Raw genomic sequence first — 20,111 nt, forward strand, 5'->3', positions numbered from 1 at the left:
GGGGGGGGGGGGGGGGGGGGTGCACGACAGGCTGTCTGGTGGAGTGAGCAAAGGTAGAAAGGGGGATGGTTGGGAGGAGGGACTGGGGGGGATGGTGTGTGACAGCTTTGAGGGATAGGCACCAGGTGCAGTGTGCCACTTTTAGTCTATTAACACTGATACACATGTCAAGTACAATATTCTCTTCTCTTCAAACATTATGACATTTCATAGGTGACTATGGATAGGAAAAAGAACACTACACAAAAATCTTTTATATTGGATGGACCTTTTTTTATTACAAAATTTTAAGGCAATTTTTGGCATTCATTATTCAAAAGGCACTTGTACAACTAGACTTATAAAAAATGAAGTCACTTAAACATTCCAGTAAAAATAAAATCCACAGGACACCGCTACACAGTCTTTTGAGCATTTATCTTGTGTATAACATCATTATCATAAGTTCTGATACATTTTACTGCGGGCAGCAAAGCTACCTACTTAACAACAGGACGGTCTCACTACTTCCTAACTGACATTCTGTTATCAGTGTGACAATATCTTTTACGATAGTGTTTAATGTTTCTTTACAAACAATTACATCACATTTTCACATCTCATCCATATTTGAAGAAATACAGTTCACATAGTTTTGCAATTCAAGCATCCCTTAACTAGTTGCACAGATCTGATACAACAACAACATGGTTACTAAAGCAAAAGAAGAGCTAGGACAAATATTAAAATTTTAAATTCTTTCAGGGAAAAAAAGCTAAGCCTAAAAACATCAACAGTCTACTGAAGGAACAGATTTACCTTTATACCATATAAAATCACATATAAAATATTAAAGTTCATAAATATGAAGCCACAGGAAGAACTATAATTCCATTTATTCCCTGAGCCCTCTCTGATCATCATCACATTACATAAATCAATACTGCACAAAATAACCCATATCTTTGAATATCTCTCTATGGTAACATTCTCATCAACATTACACCCAGTCATTCCATGTTTACCTCATTATGCTATCATAACAATGTATCATTTTACATTGGGTAAGTACAGTTGAGATAAGGTTGTCTCATTTTCCAAGATTCTCTGACTAGCATTTACAACATATTCTCAGCCTCAAGATTCTCCTCCTGCAGTTATCTTCTACTGCTATGTAAGGTTTCTTTGGCAGATCTTCATTCTGTGCTATCATATAGCAGGTAAGGTGCGTTTTTCTTCCATTGTCAGCTCTGGATGCCAAACGTCAACAATCAGCACTAATCTTGTTGTTGTTCCATTATGCCACACTTCATGTTCAAAACTATCATCAAATATAAAAAGCTTCCCCTCTTCCCATGTTCTGCAAAAGAAAAGCACAAGAAATATGCCTCAGAAAGATGCAATAACTATGAAGTCAGAATACTACCTTGACATACATCTCTTGAATTGTTTCAAGAAGTATTATGAAAAATAATCAGTTTCCTAACAGTGGATTGACTGTTTATTACAGGCATGTCCATATGGTCTGCAAAACGCTGTTCAAATGCTGCCTCATGGGGAAAGTGCACTCGTGCCCACACCTTATTGCATTTGCAGGCAGGCGCAGACAGTGCAAGTTACCTGCCACATGCCCATATTGAATGCTCTCTACCGATACGCGAGCTGCTTAGTGGCCCCTGCCCAATGTGCATGGCTAATGGAGTACAGCCACATGCTCTAAAGCCTGGCTGCAATATTTCTCACACATCAGCCATTTGCCCATCCCTCTCCAACTGTGCCTGTGCCCACCAATGGGCTCATGAATTGGTGCAACCCAGTCTGCAAGAAGGTAAAAACAGCAGACATGAAGAGAACGTATAATAAAACAGAACACCTACAGTTGTCCTTACGATGTTATTTTTATATGACTACCACTTTCAGTGCTTCAGTACACCATCTTCAGGCCTCAACTGTTGCTGAGAGGCTGAATTCCAATCATACACAATTCCATCAGTGTCCAATATCCATGAACTGATTTTTGCGGACTACCTGTAACAACAATGCTGTGTCTCCAACCACCAACTACTTAGTTGTTAGTTGATGGTTGGAGAGACATCATCATTGTCAAGGTAGTATATGAAAACCAGTTTAAAGATGTTGGCCACCGATTGAATTGTGTATACGATTGGAGTTAACCCCCTCAGTGTTAGTCAAGACCTGAAGATAGTGTACTGAAGAACTGAAAGTGGTAGTCATACAATAAATAACGTCATAAAGACAGCTGTAGGTGTTCCATTTCATTAGATAAGTGAACGGCCCAAGTCCCTCAAACCTACAATCAAAAAGACGAACATACAAAGCAGACAACAGGTCGATCAATCCCTTGATTCTGATGAATTTCAGCACATTAGTCGGGGTCACTTTTAAGTAATTCCTGTGAAAGGGTTTACAAGGTCTGTTCAAAAAATTCCAGAACTTTGTCCACAAAATTTTTCTACATTTACCTTTTACTTATTGTGTATGATCTCCTTCAAAATACTCGCTTCCACAATTGATACAACACTCCCAACACTGTGTCCACTTCCGGAAACAGTCTTGTAACGCCTCTTGCTGGATAAGTGAAGTGTTGTCTATGAATGTTGTTTAAACTCTCCTATTGTCACAAATCTTCGTCCTTTCAATGGGTTATCAACCTTGGAAATAGAAGTCTGTAAGGGCCAGGTCTGGAGAGCAGGAGGATGAGGCAGCACAGTGATTTAGTTTTATGCTATAGCCATGCACCAATAAGGATGAAAGTGCGAGTGAGTTATTGTGATGCAAGAGCCATGAATTGTCTCACCACATTTCAGGACATTTCCTTCTCAAATTTTCTTGCAGGCATCGCAACACGTCCCAATAGTAACATCAATAACAGTTTGTCCCTGCGGCATGAATTCACAGTGAACTAATCCTTCAAAGTCAAAGAAAACTGTCAGCATGGCTTGACATTTCACCTGACCTGATGAGCTTTTTTGGTCTTGGAGAACCTTTCCAGACCCATTGTGAAGACTGAACCTTGGACTCGACATCATAACCGTAGACCCATGTCCCATCACCAGTTATCGTTCTCTTGGAACATCTCATTCTCATGCGCAATAAAAAAGCTTTTCACAGATTGCGAGGCGAAGATCTTTCTGGTCTTGACTCAAGAGCTGTGGTACACACTTAGTGGCAATACAATGCATTCCAAGATGCCGTGCCAGGATGTCATGACATATATCAACAGAAATGTTACATTCTTCTGCAATCTCTCAGACAGTCCTCGATTGGTACACACAATTTGGTTGATGTTCTTGACAGGAACATCGTCGGTAGATGTCCAAGGGCATCCTGGACAAGGGTCATCTTTAACTTCCATCCAGGCGTTTTTACAGAAGGTGAATCATTCATAACACTAAATATGGCTTAAGCACTCATTACCATAGGCTTCTTGCACCAGTTAGTGTGTCTCTGTGAAGGTTTTCTCGAGTTTCATGCAAATTTTAATGCAGATGCATTGCTCTACTAACTCTGCTGTCTCAAAGTTTGTAAAATGTGTGACAACATTTGACTCAATACAGCACTCAACAATAACTAAGAGACATGCAACAATAAAACTTCCAGCACTTACACATTAAACACACACATGTGCAGGGATGCCAACTGCATTTCACTCCAACACATCTTTTGTGCCAAATTATGAATGTTCCAGAATTTTTTGAACATACTTCCTATGTCAATGTGCTTCTGTTTACACAAAAATTGTGTCAAAGAAGGATCAGCTTTATGCCACGTGGGAAAGTTAATGCTTCAGACCAGACAGAATGTCAAGAAGACTAAAAAATATGAATTTTTTAATGTACCAGGCCTTTAATCTATTAATCACCAAGAAATCTACGAAATAGTTATTCCGATCCACTGCAGACATATTAGCTGATAAATGCCCTTATTAACTGGGACAATGGCCAACTAGTTCAGATTTGTCACCTTCCATACACTTGGATTCAAATGACACTTACTCCAATAGTTTTTACAGAAAAATCCAGTTTTACAATGACATTTAACATGTGGTACACATGCCGACTCCTTTCAACAACAACACTATAGTTAATCGAACACTGGATGCACATCAGCATAGTATAGACAGTGTGAAACTTACACAATTAGGATCCATGGGAATGCAAATATGAATTACTATGGTATATAGAAGAGCTAAGCAGTCAAGAGAACTACATACAGTGGACAGGCAGAATATCAACATTTATTTCAAATATACCACACACTTTTAATGCGACAGGCAATAGTAAAGACATCATACAGGATCTGCTCAGATTGTTAGCACTTACAACAGCAACACAGAGGAAATGTCACAAAAAGGCAGGGGCCAGGGGCCATGGGAGATTTGTTTGTATGCTACATAATATTGTTGGGGCAGAAAGAAATTTTATGGACTAAAGAAAGTGAGTGATAATTTCATTATATACCATTCTAATATTACTATGTGCACTTACAATACAGCTACATTTATAAACCTTTCTATCCAATGAGAAATAGTCACAAGTGACAGTATACAGGGTGATTCACAAAGATATGCAAATATTTTGGTATGTTATTGTACAAGCAAAACTAAAGAAAAAAGTTCATGTAAACATAGGTCTGCAAATGTTTAGTTATGGAGTTATGGCTACTAAAAGTTTTTGCCTCAAATTTAGCAACTTCGCTAATATGAAGCCATCACAAAAACTGTATGAGGTTAAAGTAAAGCACGATTTCCATTCATTTTGTTGTTACTGATTTGGGGAATCCAATAAAACGTGTCCCAGATGTATATCTGCAGTAGTTTTTCAGAACACCCAGAGAAGCAAAGAAGTAATTTCATAAAATTTTTAATTTATCAATTACTTGGCCCAATTTGTTTTTTAAATTCCAGGCAATTGGACACAGATTTCGACAGAACTTTTAGATAATTTAATTTTGGAAAAATGACGGTAATAACGTTAACTGGAACTGTATGAATGCATCAGATGATCTGCTTTTATTAATACCATTCATGTTAAACTGGAGAAAACAAAGCCCAGTGTTAAGAAAGTTGCACAGTGTACAGACAATTTCACAACACATTCACAGTAAAAGTTCAAAAATGTCTCCACCAAGTTCAATGCATATAGCTGCACGTGTATGAGATTTTGTTGCTCATTTCAGTTTCACAGGGTTGTTCTTAATTCCATCTATTACACTCATAATGTGAGCAAGTAATGCCCCATGTGTGTTGACTTCATCCGCATAAACTACGTCTTTCATCCATCCCCATACACAAAAATTCATAGGTGTTAAATCAGATGATCTGGGGGGCCACAGACATGTAGCACCACAACCAATCCATTTCTGGGGAAAATGTTCATTTAAATGTGTAGTAACGGTGTTGGTGAAAATGTGGAGGTGCGCCGTCAAGTTGAAAATACATTTGCAATCGCGCAGCACGTGGAACATCTTTGAGCAAGTGGGGCATTTCTTCTTGAAGGAATTTTAAGTAAATCTTGTCAGTTCGACATCCTGGGAAAATGAATGATCCACTTAAGCGTGTGTTGATTATACCACACCACACATTTATGCTAAATTGCTGCTGGAAATTGTGTTGCACTGTTGCATGTGGGTTTGCTTCACACCACATGTGTTCATTATGTGAACTGTTTATATCATCCTGAGTAAACTGTGCCTCATCAGTAAATAACATGTATTTGTGTAACTGTCGATTAGTATTTAACCAGTTGCACAACTTCAAGTGAAAGGGCAGGATCTCCCTGATGTAAATGATGCACTTTTTGTTTATGGTAAGGATACAGATTATTGTACTTCAGTGTACACCATACCTTAGATTGTGAAATGCCTAATCATTGAGAGATACATCGTGTACTGGTACCCGGGCTACACTGAACAGCATTCATAATATCCTCATCATCGTCTTCACGTATCGAGCACTCATACTGATTATGAACTCTAGGTAGAGAACCTGTCTCCTTTAACATTTGAAATACTCCACTAATGGTTCGTGCATTCGGAATCCTCTGAGTTGATTACAGCCATCGCATTACCATCACATTTGCCATAAATAAACACCATATTGGCTTATTCCTCTGTCGTAAATTTGAAAGGCATCCTTATTTCATAAACAAAATACAGCACTTACTATGTGGTTTCACTTAAATACACTGTTGTTACTATGTTCTTTCACTGAACAACACAGGAAACTAACTCTTTTCAATGTTAGGAAACAACTGAAACAGCTCACTAATGCTTGCCAACAATGACAAACGTTTCTACATTCTTAATGGAAAGTAAACAAATGTACTAGTATAATAATCTTTGCTTCTCTGGATGTTCTGGAAAATTATGCAGATACATGTCTGGGACATGTTTATTAGATTCACCAGATCAATAACAACAAAATATGTGGAAATCGTGCTTTACTTTAACCCCGTACAGTTTTGAAATGGCTTCATCTTAGCCAAGTTGCTAAATTTCAGGCAAAAACTTTCATTAGCCGTAACTCCATAAAAACATTTGCAGAACTGTGTTTATATGAACTTTTTTCTTTAGTTTTACTTGGAGGATAACATATTAAAATATTTGCGTATCTTCATGAATCACCCTGCATATGGTAGAACAGGAGAGGAAACAGACAGTGGGTATGACATTCACAAATCAAAGAGTATGTAGCATGTGTGGGGCATACAAGCACACGCACGCACTCAAACACAAACACTGAAGGTGAAAAATTAGAAGAACTAATTGTTCTGAAGTATACTGGAAAGGAATCTACATCCACATATATATTCTGCTAGCCACCAAGTGGTGTGTGGCGGTGGGCACAATTCGCGCCAAAGTAATATCTCCCCCCCCCCCTCTGTTCCACTAGCGGATTGTGCAAGGGAAAAAAGACTGTCTGAACGCCTCAGTACGAGCTCTTATTTCTCTTATCTTTGAATGATGAAGTTGGTAGTAATAATATATGCTCTACATCCTCAGTGAAGATTGGATTTCGGAATTTAGTGAGCAGCCCCTTCTGTTTAGCGCGTTGTCTATCTGCAAGTGTGTCCCACTTCAAACTTTCTATGAGATTTGTAATGCTCTCGTGATGGCTAAATGTACTAGTCACAAACTTGCCACTCTTCTTTGGACCTTCTCAATCTCTTGAATCAGAGCCAAGTGGTAAGGGTCCCACACAGACGAACAATACTCCAAGATTGGACAAACTAACGTATTATAAACTATTTCCCTTGTTGAAGGACTGCATCGCTTCAGGATTCTACCAATAAACCACAACCTAGAGTTCGCCTTACGTGTTACTTGTGTAATCTGATCATTCCATTTGAGAACATTTTGAATAGCCACACCCAAATACTCGACTGATGTTACCGCTTCCAAAGACTGATCATTTATTTTGTACTCATACAGTAATGGGGATTGAAGAATGAGAGCAAGTAAAATACTACAATAGAGTCCCATGACTACGCTAAAAACTGAAGAGCCAGCCACCCAGCAACTCACTAAACTGTTAAAGCTAAAAGACTTTATTTCAGTGCAATCACCCACAAAATTTTGAAACATGTATCCCACATGTTGCAGATTAGCTCTTCATTGACTGTGAGGCCCAGAAATTAAACTGCATTATTAAAACTTTCAACTGTCCCGCACCATTTCTGTTCAATAAATAAACATTTGAACGGAACACAGATTGGTGTATCATCCAAAAATTTGAAACTGCTATATTCTGTTCACTGTTTCAGTCTCCCTCCCCACCCCCACCCGAATGCAACGAGTGTGTCACTGTAAGAACAGAGAATGACAAAAAGATGCAGAAAGGATAAACGGGTTTCTCAAATCAAAAAAATTTCTGACAAAACTTCACCACAGACGTAGGAGTCTACTAAAATTACAAAATCTATAAAATGGACTCAGGGTTTTCAAACAAATGATGTATACCTCGTCTCATCAGCAACCCTTATGAATGTATTCTTTGGCACAACAAGTCCAAGATGAGCACGTAGACGGCAATTGGTTGGTCCACAGTGAGGCCACACATGAGTACCTGGGTCCATAACACTGAACTTCACCTGCCCACGACGACAGTCTCTTGCGGCAGGAAAGTCTTCAATTAATTTGCAAGTCACTGGAGCTTTGGCACAATTTGTTGGAACCTTCCGGCCTGAAACATGTTCCACAAAATCAAATTCCAGATCCTGACATCACACAATAAATGTATAACATACACTAGACGGGGTTTGTGAGCATTATGAAAATCAATACATTTTTAGGTGGCATACAACTGCTTTCTCTTTCTTTCATCAATACAAAAAAAGAAGCCCTTTTCTGACTGGCATAATAATAATAATAATAATAATAAAATCGAAATATCCATACCCAATACAACAAATATACAAAAGAAAACAGGAGAAAAAATTGAAAAATTAATCCAACTGGCTGAGGAAGTCAAGGACATGTGGCATCAGGATAAAGTTGACATTATACCAATTATACTATCAACTACAGGAGTCATACCACACAATATCCACCAGTACATCAATGCAATACAGCTACATCCAAACTTATACATACAACTACAGAAATCCGTAATTATTGATACATGTTCAATTACCCAAAAGTTCCTAAATGCAATATAACATATACCGTACAGCTAAAAGGAAGTCACGCTTAATCAAGATCCGCGTCACTTTCCATTTTTGACCAGACATAACGCCTGAGAAAAGAAATAAATATTATTATTATTATTATTATTATTATTATTATTATTGGTAGTCAGCCACAAAAGTGTGTTCTTTTTTATTTTCAAAGACCAAACATCCCAGACATAAAACTAAGATTTTTGCATCAATCAATTATTGTTCAACATTAAGTCCAATTAAACCTGTTTGCAAATTGTAAGTGTCCCAAAGAAGACAAGAAGGTTCACAATTTTGGAAAACACCTTTCTGAGATCATTTCTAATAACACTTTTAAATTTTAGGTACTCTACTTCATAAATAATACTTCCAAAACCCCCATGTGGTTACTAACTAAAGAAAAACAAACACTTGTCTTGCACCTATAAACTGCTTCTTGCACTCAGTTTCAATTTACATTCACAAAACCAACATCAATAAATAAGAGATAATAAGTATGAAGTCTTTGTATTGCTCAACAAATTTGCAAAAATCTTCAGCAAATAGATTTCATGTACGTTGACAACTATAATTTAACTAAATCGTCACCTCATCTTCATTTCTTCTGCTTTTTCTTTCCTCAGTGCTAATGTCAAAGTTTCAAATCACAGTACGGCTAAGATACTTTTCAATATTTTCACACACCTTACACTAGTATCTGACCTAGTAAGTACTGACAATTTATTTATAAAAATTAAGAGATGGTGTGTGTGTGTGTGTGTGTGTGTGTGTGTGTGTGTGTGTGTGTGTGTGTGTGTGTGTGTGTGTGTGCGCGCGCGCGCGCGCGCGCGCGCAGCGCGCTGCGCGCGCGCGCGCCAAGAAGAAACCATTCGAAAAACATGCTCGCACGCACGCATGCAGCTTCAAACGACAAGAGGAAATTAACAATGAAGAAAGACTAGGGTTTAATGTAATGAGGCCACTGAAGATGGAGTATGAAGTGTGTGTGTATATATAAGATGAGGTGACTTACCGAACGAAAGCGCTGGCAGGTCGATAGACACACAAACAAACACCAACATACACAAACATACACACAAAATTCAAGCTTTCGCAACAAACTGTTGCCTCATCAGGAAAGAGGGAAGGAGAGGGAAAGACGAAAGGAAGTGGGTTTTAAGGGAGAGGGTAAGGAGTCATTCCAATCCCGGGAGCGGAAAGACTTACCTTCGGGGGGAAAAAAGGACAGGTATACACTCCCACACACACACACACACACACACACACACACACACACACACACACACACACACATATCCATCCACACATACAGACACAAGCAGACATATTTAAAGACAAAGAGTTTGGGCAGAGATATCAGTCGAGGCGGAAGTGTAGAGGCAAAGAAGTTGTTGAAAGACAGGTGAGGTATGAGTGGCGGCAACTTGAAATTAGCGGAGATTGAGGCCTGGCGGATAACGAGAAGAGAGGATATACTGAAGGGCAAGTTCCCATCTCCGGAGTTCGGATAGATTGGTGTTGGTGGGAAGTATCCAGATAACCCGGACGGTGTAACACTGTGCCAAGATGTGCTGGCTGTGCACCAAGGCATGTTTAGCCACAGGTTGATCCTCATTACCAACAAACACTGTCTGCCTGTGTCCATTCATGTGAATGGACAGTTTGTTGCTGGTCATTCCCACATAGAATGCATCACAGTGTAGGCAGGTCAGTTGGTAAATCACGTGGGTGCTTTCACACGTGGCTCTGCCTTTGATCGTGTACACCTTCCGGGTTACAGGACTGGAGTAGGTGGTGGTGGGAGGGTGCATGGGACAGGTTTTGCACCGGGGGCAGTTACAAGGATAGGAGCCAGAGGGTAGGGAAGGTGGTTTGGGGATTTCATAGGGATGAACTAACAGGTTACGAAGGTTAGGTGGACAGCGGAAAGACACTCTTGGCGGAGTGGGGAGGATTTCATCCCTGCTGGAGAGCCACAATCAGAGTCTGGTCCAGTCCCGGAAAGTATCCTGTCACAAGTGGGGCACTTTTGTGGTTCTTCTGTGGGGGATTCTGGGTTTGAGGGGATGAGGAAGTGGCTCCGGTTATTTGCTTCTGTACCAGGTCGGGAGGGTAGTTGCGGGATGCGAAAGCTGTTGTCAGGTTGTTGGCGTAATGGTTCGGGGATTCCGGACTGGAGCAGATTCGTTTGCCACGAAGACCTAGGCTGTAGGGAAGGGACCGTTTGATGTGGAATGGGTGGCAGCTGTCATAATGGAGGTACTGTTGCTTGCTGGTGGGTTTGATGTGGACGGACATGTGAAGTTGGCCATTGGACAGGTGGAGGTCAACGTCAAGGAGAGTGGCATGGGATTTGGAGTAGGACCAGGTGAATCTGATGGAACCAAAGGAGTTGAGGTTGGAGAGGAAATTCTGAAGTTCTTCTTCACTGTGAGTCCAGATCATGAAGATGTCATCAATAAATCTGTACCAAACTTTGGGTTGGCAGACCTGGGTAACCAAGAAGGCTTCCTCTAAGCGACCCATGAATAGGTTGGCATACGAGGGGGCCATCCTGGTACCCATGGCTGTTCCCTTTAATTGTTGGTATGTCTGGCCTTCAAAAGTGAAGAAGTTGTGGGTCAGGACGAAGCTGGCTAAGGTAATGAGGAAAGAGGTTTTAGGTAGGGTGGCAGGTGATCGGCGTGAAAGGAAATGCTCCATCGCAGCGAGGCCCTGGACGTGCGGAATATTTGTGTGTAAGGAAGTGGCATCAATGGTTACAAGGATGGTTTCCGGGGGTAACAGATTGGGTAAGGATTCCAGGCGTTCAAGGAAGTGGTTGGTGTCTTTGATGAAGGATGGGAGACTGCATGTAATGGGTTGAAGGTGTTGATCTACGTAGGCAGAGATACGTTCTGTGGGGGCTTGGTAACCAGCTACAATGGGGCGGCCGGGATGATTGGGCTTGTGGATTTTAGGAAGAAGGTAGAAGGTAGGGGTGCGGGGTTTCGGTGGGGTCAGGAGGTTGATGGCGTCAGGTGAAAGGTTTTGCAGGGGGCCTAAGGTTCTGAGGATTCCTTGAAGCTCCGCCTGGACATTGGGAATGGGGTTACCTTGGCAAACTTTGTATGTGGTGTTGTCTGAAAGCTGACGCAGTCCCTCAGCCACATACTCCCGACGATCAAGTACCACGGTCGTGGAACCCTTGTCCGCCGGAAGAATGACGATGGATTGGTCAGCCTTCAGATCACGGATAGCCTGGGCATCAGCAGTGGTGATGTTGGGTGTAGGATTAAGGTTTTTTAAGAAGGATTGAGATGCAAGGCTGGAAGTCAGAAATTCCTGGAAGGTTTGGAGAGGGTGATTTTGAGGAAGAGGAGGTGGGTCCCGCTGTGACGGAGGATGGAACTGTTCCAGGCAGGGTTCAATTTGGATGGTGTCTTGGGGAGTTGGATCATTAGGAGTAGGATTAGGATCATTTTTCTTTGTGGCAAAGTGATATTTCCAGCAGAGAGTACGAGTGTAGGACAGTAAATCTTTGACGAGGGCTTACTGTCCTACACTCGTACTCTCTGCTGGAAATATCACTTTGTTACCCCCGGAAACCATCCTTGTAACCATTGATGCCACTTCCTTATACACAAATATTCCGCACGTCCAGGGCCTCGCTGCGATGGAGCATTTCCTTTCACGCCGATCACCTGCCACCCTACCTAAAACCTCTTTCCTCATTACCTTAGCCAGCTTCATCCTGACCCACAACTTCTTCACTTTTGAAGGCCAGACATACCAACAATTAAAGGGAACAGCCATGGGTACCAGGATGGCCCCCTCGTATGCCAACCTATTCATGGGTCGCTTAGAGGAAGCCTTCTTGGTTACCCAGGCCTGCCAACCCAAAGTTTGGTACAGATTTATTGATGACATCTTCATGATCTGGACTCACAGTGAAGAAGAACTCCAGAATTTCCTCTCCAACCTCAACTCCTTTGGTTCCATCAGATTCACCTGGTCCTACTCCAAATCCCATGCCACTTTCCTTGACGTTGACCTCCACCTGTCCCATGGCCAACTTCACACGTCCGTCCACATCAAACCCACCAACAAGCAACAGTACCTCCATTATGACAGCTGCCACCCATTCCACATCAAACGATCCCTTCCCTACAGCCTAGGTCTTCGTGGCAAACGAATCTGCTCCAGTCCGGAATCCCCGAATCATTACACCAACAACCTGACAACAGCTTTCGCATCCCGCAACTACCCTCCCGACCTGGTACAGAAGCAAATAACCACAGCCACTTCCTCATCTCCTCAAACCCAGAATCCCCCACAGAAGAACCACAAAAGTGCCCCACTTGTGACAGGATACTTTCCAGGACTGGACCAGACTCTGAATGTGGCTCTCCAGCAGGGATACGACTTCCTCAAATCTTGCCCTGAAATGAGATCCATCCTTCCTTCATGAAATCCTCCCCACTCCGCCAAGAGTGTCTTTCCGCCGTCCACCTAACCTTCGTAACCTGTTAGTTCATCCCTATGAAATCCCCAAACCATCTTCCCTACCCTCTGGCTCCTATCCTTGTAACCGCCCCCGGTGCAAAACCTGTCCCATGCACCCTCCCACCACCACCTACTCCAGTCCTGTAACCCAGAAGGTGTACACGATCAAAGGCAGAGCCACGTGTGAAAGCACCCACGTTGCCTCGTCGGGAGGGAGGGAGGGAGGGAGGGAGGGACAGGGGGGGAGGAGAGTTTTGGGGGAGAGGGTGGGGAGTCATTCCAATCGCGGGAGCGGAATGACTCCTTACCCTCTCCCTTATAACCCTCTTCCTTTCGTCTTTCCCTCTCCTTCCCTCTTTCTTGATGAGGCAACAGTTTGTTGCGAAAGCTTGAATTTTGTGTGTATGTTTGTGTGTCTATCGAACTGCCAGCGCTTTCGTTCGGTAAGTCACCTCATCTTTGTATATATTCATTCAATGAATAAATAAATAATGATAATAATAGTAGTAGGACAGGTTCTCTCTTTTCTACAAAATAAATACTCATTCATCAATTAAAATTCCTTTTAAGTTAACAACTAATTAAAGGAAAACTATGTACAATTAGAGAAATGATGATAATGTGGAACTATTTCCCAATGCAATACAAGCAGCAACAATATCATATCATCTTGAAAGCTTTCTTCTTGCCATTTAACCAACTCTGTTTGGGCCTGTGATATGCTACATCAACATCTTTAGTAGTGCACAAAGTTGACAAAAGAGCAATCACTAGCAATCTTTCTTCATTTTTTTTCCCTAAAACTGTCCAATATAGAGACTACTGAAACAGTTTTGGAATATAGCAACATTTATTTTACATCTGCAGAATAATTAGCACAACAATGAACATTTCAATGCTTAAAAGAAAGAGAAAAAGAAAGAAATCTCTCTTCAAAATATTTTTAAAAACTGACTTTTGGCAGGTACACACCTCCACTGTGTCCTGGCTTACGTATATAAAGAGGTGCAAGTTTTGTGAGATTCACATTATACATCCTCTTGGCCTGTCAGACATTTCGAAGGGCAGATGTGGCCTCTGACCACAATTTATTGATTATGAACTGCAGATAAAAACTAAACAACTTTCAAAAAGGAAGGAAATGGGATGTGGATATATTGGGAGAACCAGACGTTTTAAAGGAGGCATTGAGCAACAACTGACACACAGGAAATAGGAATATAAGAAGACAATTTGGTAGCTTTGAGAAAAGATATAGAGAAGGCAACAGAGGATTAAATAGGTAAAAAGATAAAGACTAGCGGAAATTGTTCGATAACAGAGGCGACATTGCATTTGACTGATGAAATGAGAAAGTATAAAAATATAATAAATGAAGTACGTGAAAGGAAATACAGATGTATAAAAAAGTGAGAGAGACAGAAAGGGCAAAAGGGCTAAGTAGGAATGGCTAGAGGACAAATGCAAGGCTGTAAAAGCATATGTGACTAGAAGAAAGATACATGCCGCCTACTATGGTGAAATTAAAGAGGCTTTTGGAGAAACGACGCAGCAGTATGATTATTGAGAGCTCATATGGCAAGCCAGTACTAATCAAAGAGGGGAAAAATGAAAGCTGGATGGAATATATAGAAGGGCATTATTAAAAGAAGGGAAGAGGAAGTAGCTGAAGATGAGATGGGTGATATGATACTGTGAGAAGAATGACAGAACACTGAAGGATCTAAGTCAAAATATGGCCATTATGAAGATGACATGCCCTTGGAAATATTTCGATCCTTGGAAAAGCCAGTCGTGACTGAACTATTTCATCTGGTGTGCAAGATATAAGAGACAGGAAACATACCCTCAGACTGTAATAATAAGAAGAATGTAAGAATCCAAATTCCAAGCAAGGCTTGAGCTAACAAGGGTGAATATTACTGACACGAAAGTTTAATACATCAGGGCTGCACAATGGAAAAACTGGTATAAGCAGACCTTGGGGAAGATCAGTTTGGGTTCTGTAGAAACGTAAGAATATGTGAAGCCTTATTGGCCCTATGGTTCATCTTAGAAGGGCGAATAAAGGAAGGTAAACATACACTTATAGTAATTCCAGATCTATACATAGGTTTTGACAATGTTGACTGAATTACACACCCTCTGAAATTATGAAGGTAGCATGGATAAAATACAGAGGACAAAATTTTGTATACAACATGTACAGAAACCAGACTACTGTTATAGAAGTCTAAGGATATGAAAGTGAAGCAGTGGATTCGAAGGGAGTGAGGGTGGTAGACTATCCCAGATGTTATTCAATGCGTACATTGAGCAAGCAGCAATGGAAACCAAGGAGTAATTTGTGAAGAGGATTAAAGTTTAGATAGAAGAAATAAAAATTTTGAATGCAGTGGATGTTGTGTAGTTGAAATGAGGGTGCTAAGATAAACAACAACAAAAGTAAAACAACAGGCAAGGAATGTAGTTGAATTAAGGATACAGGATGCTTATAAATGGAGGAAAAATTGAAATTTTTTAATGACTTTATTACATTCTATAGCCTTTCCTGATTACATTGATATGTAAATTATACGGTTTCAAATGAAGAATGACCTATACATACCGAATTTTAAAGTTACGGTCATGTATGCTGCCACACCCTCTTTACTTCTATTACAGAAACCAGTATTATTTTGAAAAGAACTGTGAACTGTCTGTTTCCAGCGATTATATGTACGATACATTGTATATGTTGGTAACAGTGCAGGTTTCTAGTGTCTGTAAATGATTATCTTTGTTAATATTTACTTCTGTGTCGCTGAAGCAGTATGTTCATGTGTTACTGGATGTTGGTTGCCCAAGTGCTACATATACTTGTGGAAGTACATATCCTTTAGTGTGCAATAAATATGAACTATACCATGCATCAAGAAATTCAACAAAAGGAAATTCCGTGGTAACCAGTTCACAAACAAAGCAAGCCACACTGTTGAAAGTAACCTATGTATCAGTTCTTCAGGGAAGAAACTCCCACAATGCACGCCTCCTAGTGATTCAAATTTTTGTGTTAACAATGACGCTGTTTGTAACGGATTTGTTGTTGTTGATGTGGGCATCTTATCTTCTTCGGTAAAGGAAGTGGCGAAACGTAAACAATGTGATGGTGTAGGCTGTCTGAGAATAACTGAACAACAAAGTAGCAGGAAGGGTTTAGTGTCAAAATTAGTTGTTCTGTGTAGATTCTGAAATAAATCTACCTCGAAAATGACTTCAAACATTGTGCATAATCCCTATGATGTGAATCTGAAGTTAGTGTATGCAATGTGCGCAATAGGAAAAGGGGGGAAAAACTGCTCAAACATTTTGTGGTTGGATGGACCTTCCTCCTACTCCCTGTAGGTTCCACAAGTACATAAAAATACGTTTAGGTGCCTTAACGGTTGGGTCTAAAGCATCTATGAAACATGCAGTGGAAGAAATTGTAAATATTAGTGGAACCAGGGACATTGCTGTTGCACTTGATGGGACATGCAACGTCGAGGACATTGTTCCTTGAATGGTGTTGTAAGTGCTACTTCTCTGGAGAATGTTGATGTTGAGTGTTTATCTAAATACTGTAACACCTGCCATGGTAGCACTGAAGGATATGCTGAACATCAGTGTTCTAAGAATTGTGATGGTTGCAGTGGAGGTATGGAGTGTGATGGAGCTCTAAAAATATTTCAGAGGTCGGTGGCAATTTATAATGTTAGATATACGAAGTACTTAGGCGATGGAGACTCTAAAGCTTTCAATAACATTAATGAGTTTAATGTTTATGGTGATACATTGGTAACAAAACCGGAGTGTTGTGGACATGTGCAAAAGAGGATGGGTGCTAGATTGGGAAAGCTACGAACAGAAGTGAAAGGAAAGTTGCTATCTGATAGAAAATCTGTGTCTGGCCAAGGGAGATTGACAGAAACTAAAATAGACCATCTTCAGAGTTATTATGGACTGGCCAGTAGACAAACTGCATCTCTGAATAACGTTACAGGAATGAGAAAAGCTGTATGGGCCACCTACTTTCATAAGTTGTCCACAGATGACCACCCTGTTCACAGACTTTGCCCTAAAGGAGCTGATTCTTGGTCTGGTTACCAAAAAGCAAAAGAAAGTGGTCAAATATACCATCATATGCATTCTCTTCCTGAGCCTATTATGAATGAAGAAAAACCAATTTTTAGAGACCTGAGTGACCCTGTTTTGCTTTGTAAATGTCTTCATGGGGCACTCAGAATACAAATTCAAGTTTCAACCATTGCGTATGGGAAAGATAACCCAAGAATGTTTTTGTAGGACTAAATACATTAAAAGTTGGTGTACCAGATGCAGTGATATATTTCAATGATGGAGTGATAGGAAGGTTGGAAGTCCTGAGAAATTTAGGCATAAAATGTGGCTCTAATATGGAAGATCAATTGCTTTCGTGTGACAGATAATAGGTGGATGAAACTGAAAGATTTGCTCTTCAAGTTACCAAAGAAGCAAGAAGTGCTAAAAGGAATGCCAAGAGGAAGCTTGAAGATGAAGGAATGCTGCAGGATGAAGATTTTGCTTCAGGAATGTTCTGAGGCACAATTTAATTGGACTCACATCTTTATTCGCAATTTCCTGCAAGTTGTATTTTTCAGCATTCAGGTACAAATATTTCCAAAAGTTTATAAAGCATTGCTCTGATTTTTTTCTGTAACTTGCAATAGTCCATACTTATGTAGTAGACCTAAGCTTTATTGCAAAATCAACTAAATCATACAAAAAATAAGTCTTAATAGATAAAAAAATTATAAAAATTAAAATGTAAGATGTGATATTTTTTATGCTTGTAATATACATAATAGGTGGAATTAAACAGGTCTAATACCTCAGCCATCAGTAAAAATTTTATCTCCAAATGTATAACATTGGATTAAATGGTACCTCAATTTGAGAAAGCATTTTGGAAAAAAAATTAAAAAAAATTGCATCAATTTCTTTGTAATTTCTTTAATAACACAAAGCAGGTTCAAAAATATTCAAAATACTTCTAATTTGTTTAGAAAGTGTGCTGCATTACCTGGTATCAACAAAAAATTCCATAAAACATGTACAGGGCTATTACAAATGATTGAAGCGATTTCATAAATTCACTGTAGTTCCATTCATTGACATATGGTCACGACACACTACAGATACGTAGAAAAACTCATAAAGTTTTGTTCGGCTGAAGCCGCACTTCAGTTTTCTGCCGCCAGAGCGCTCGAGAGCGCAGTGAGACAAAATGGCGACAGGACCCGAGAAAGCGTATGTTGTGCTTGAAATGCACTCACATCAGTCAGTCATAACAGTGCAACGACACTTCAGGACCAAGTTCAACAAAGATCCACCAACTGCTAACTCCATTCGGCGATGGTATGCGCAGTTTAAAGCTTCTGGACGCCTCTGTAAGGGGAAATCAACGGGTCGGCCTGCAGTGAGCGAAGAAACGGTTGAACGCGTGCGGGCAAGTTTCACGCGTAGCCTGCGGAAGTCAACGAATAAAGCAAGCAGGGAGCTAAACGTACCACAGCCGACGGTTTTGAAAATTTTACGGAAAAGGCTAAAGCAGAAGCATTACCGTTTACAATTGCTACAAGCCCTGACACCCGATGACAAAGTCAAACGCTTTGAATTTTCGGCGCGGTTGCAACAGCTCATGGAAGAGGATGCGTTCAGTGTGAAACTTGTTTTCAGTGATGAAGCAACATTTTTTCTTAATGGTGAAGTGAACAGACACAATGTGCGAATCTGGGCGGTAGAGAATCCTCACGCATTCGTGCAGAAAATTCGCAATTCACCAAAAGTTAACATGTTTTGTGCAATCTCACGGTTTAAAGCTTACGGCCCCTTTTTCTTCTGCGAAAAAAACGTTACAGGACACGTGTATCTGGACATGCTGGAAAATTGGCTCATGCCGCAACTGGAGACCGAGAGCGCCGACTTCATCTTTCAACAGGATGGTGCTCCACCGCACTTCCATCATGATGTTCGGCATTTCTTAAACAGGAGATTGGAAAAACGATGGATCGGTCGTGGTGGAGATCATGATCAGCAATTCATGTCATGGCCTCCACGCTCTCCCGACTTAACCCCATGCGATTTCTTTCTGTGGGGTTATGTGAAAGATTCAGTGTTTAAACCTGCTTCACCAAGAAACGTGCCAGAACTGCAAGCTCGCATCGATGCTTTCGAACTCACTGATGGGGACATGCTGCGCCGAGGGTGGGAGGAACTTGATTATCGGCTTGATGTCTGCCGAATCACTAAAGGGGCACATATCGAAAATTTGTGAATGCCTAAAAAAACTTTGAGTTTTTGTATGTGTGTGCAAAGTATTGTGAAAATATCTCAAACAATAAAGTTATTGTAGAGCTGTGAAATCGCTTCAATCATTTGTAATAACCCTGTGCATTATAAACAGTGCCTGGAAGAAATAGGTGTTGAGTTTTACATAATATTGAGCCGGAAAAGTACCCTGTATCCTTAAACCAGGTGATGCTGAATGAATTGCACTATGAAATGAGATAATAAAAGTAAATCACTTTTGCTATTTGGACAGAAAAATAACTGATGATGGCCAAAAAAAGAGAGGATATAAAAATGCGAACTGCCAACAGTAAGAAAAACATTTCTGAAAAAGAAGAATTTGTTAACACTGAATATAAATTAAAGTGTTCAGAAGTATTTTCTGAAGGTATTTGCATGGAGTTCACGAATGTACAAAAGTGAAACATGTATGATAAGCAGTTCAGACATGAAGAGAATAGAAGCTCCTGAAATGTGGTGCTGCAAAAGAACTCTGGAGACTAGATGGGTAACATGGGTAACTAATGAAAAGGTACAGAATCCAATTTAGGAAAAAAGAAATTAAATGCACGACATGACTAAAAGAAGGGAATGCTCGATAGAACACATCTTAAGACATCA

At 40.4% G+C, this 20,111-nt stretch overlaps 1 protein-coding gene across 8 annotated transcripts in view; it reads right to left on the minus strand.

Moving 5' to 3' along the window:
* Nucleotides 1-249: 249 nt before the first annotated feature.
* Nucleotides 250-20,111, minus strand: part of LOC126475502 (uncharacterized protein DDB_G0283697-like) — a 222,904-nt gene continuing 203,042 nt past the window's right edge. For 7 of the 8 annotated variants that reach the window (XM_050103420.1, XM_050103464.1, XM_050103429.1 and 4 more), the window contains 2 exons: nt 7,960-8,182; nt 250-1,339 (listed from right to left, as the gene is read on the minus strand). In XM_050103420.1, coding sequence (XP_049959377.1) covers nt 1,189-1,339; nt 7,960-8,182 — 374 coding nt within the window. In that variant the 3' untranslated portion in view covers nt 250-1,188. Of the gene's footprint in view, nt 1,340-7,959; nt 8,183-20,111 lie in introns of those variants that run through there. The other variant, XM_050103456.1, reaches the window with a different exon arrangement.

This window comes from Schistocerca serialis, chromosome 1, assembly GCF_023864345.2.
Source record: "Schistocerca serialis cubense isolate TAMUIC-IGC-003099 chromosome 1, iqSchSeri2.2, whole genome shotgun sequence".
Lineage (NCBI taxonomy): Eukaryota > Metazoa > Arthropoda > Insecta > Orthoptera > Acrididae > Schistocerca > Schistocerca serialis.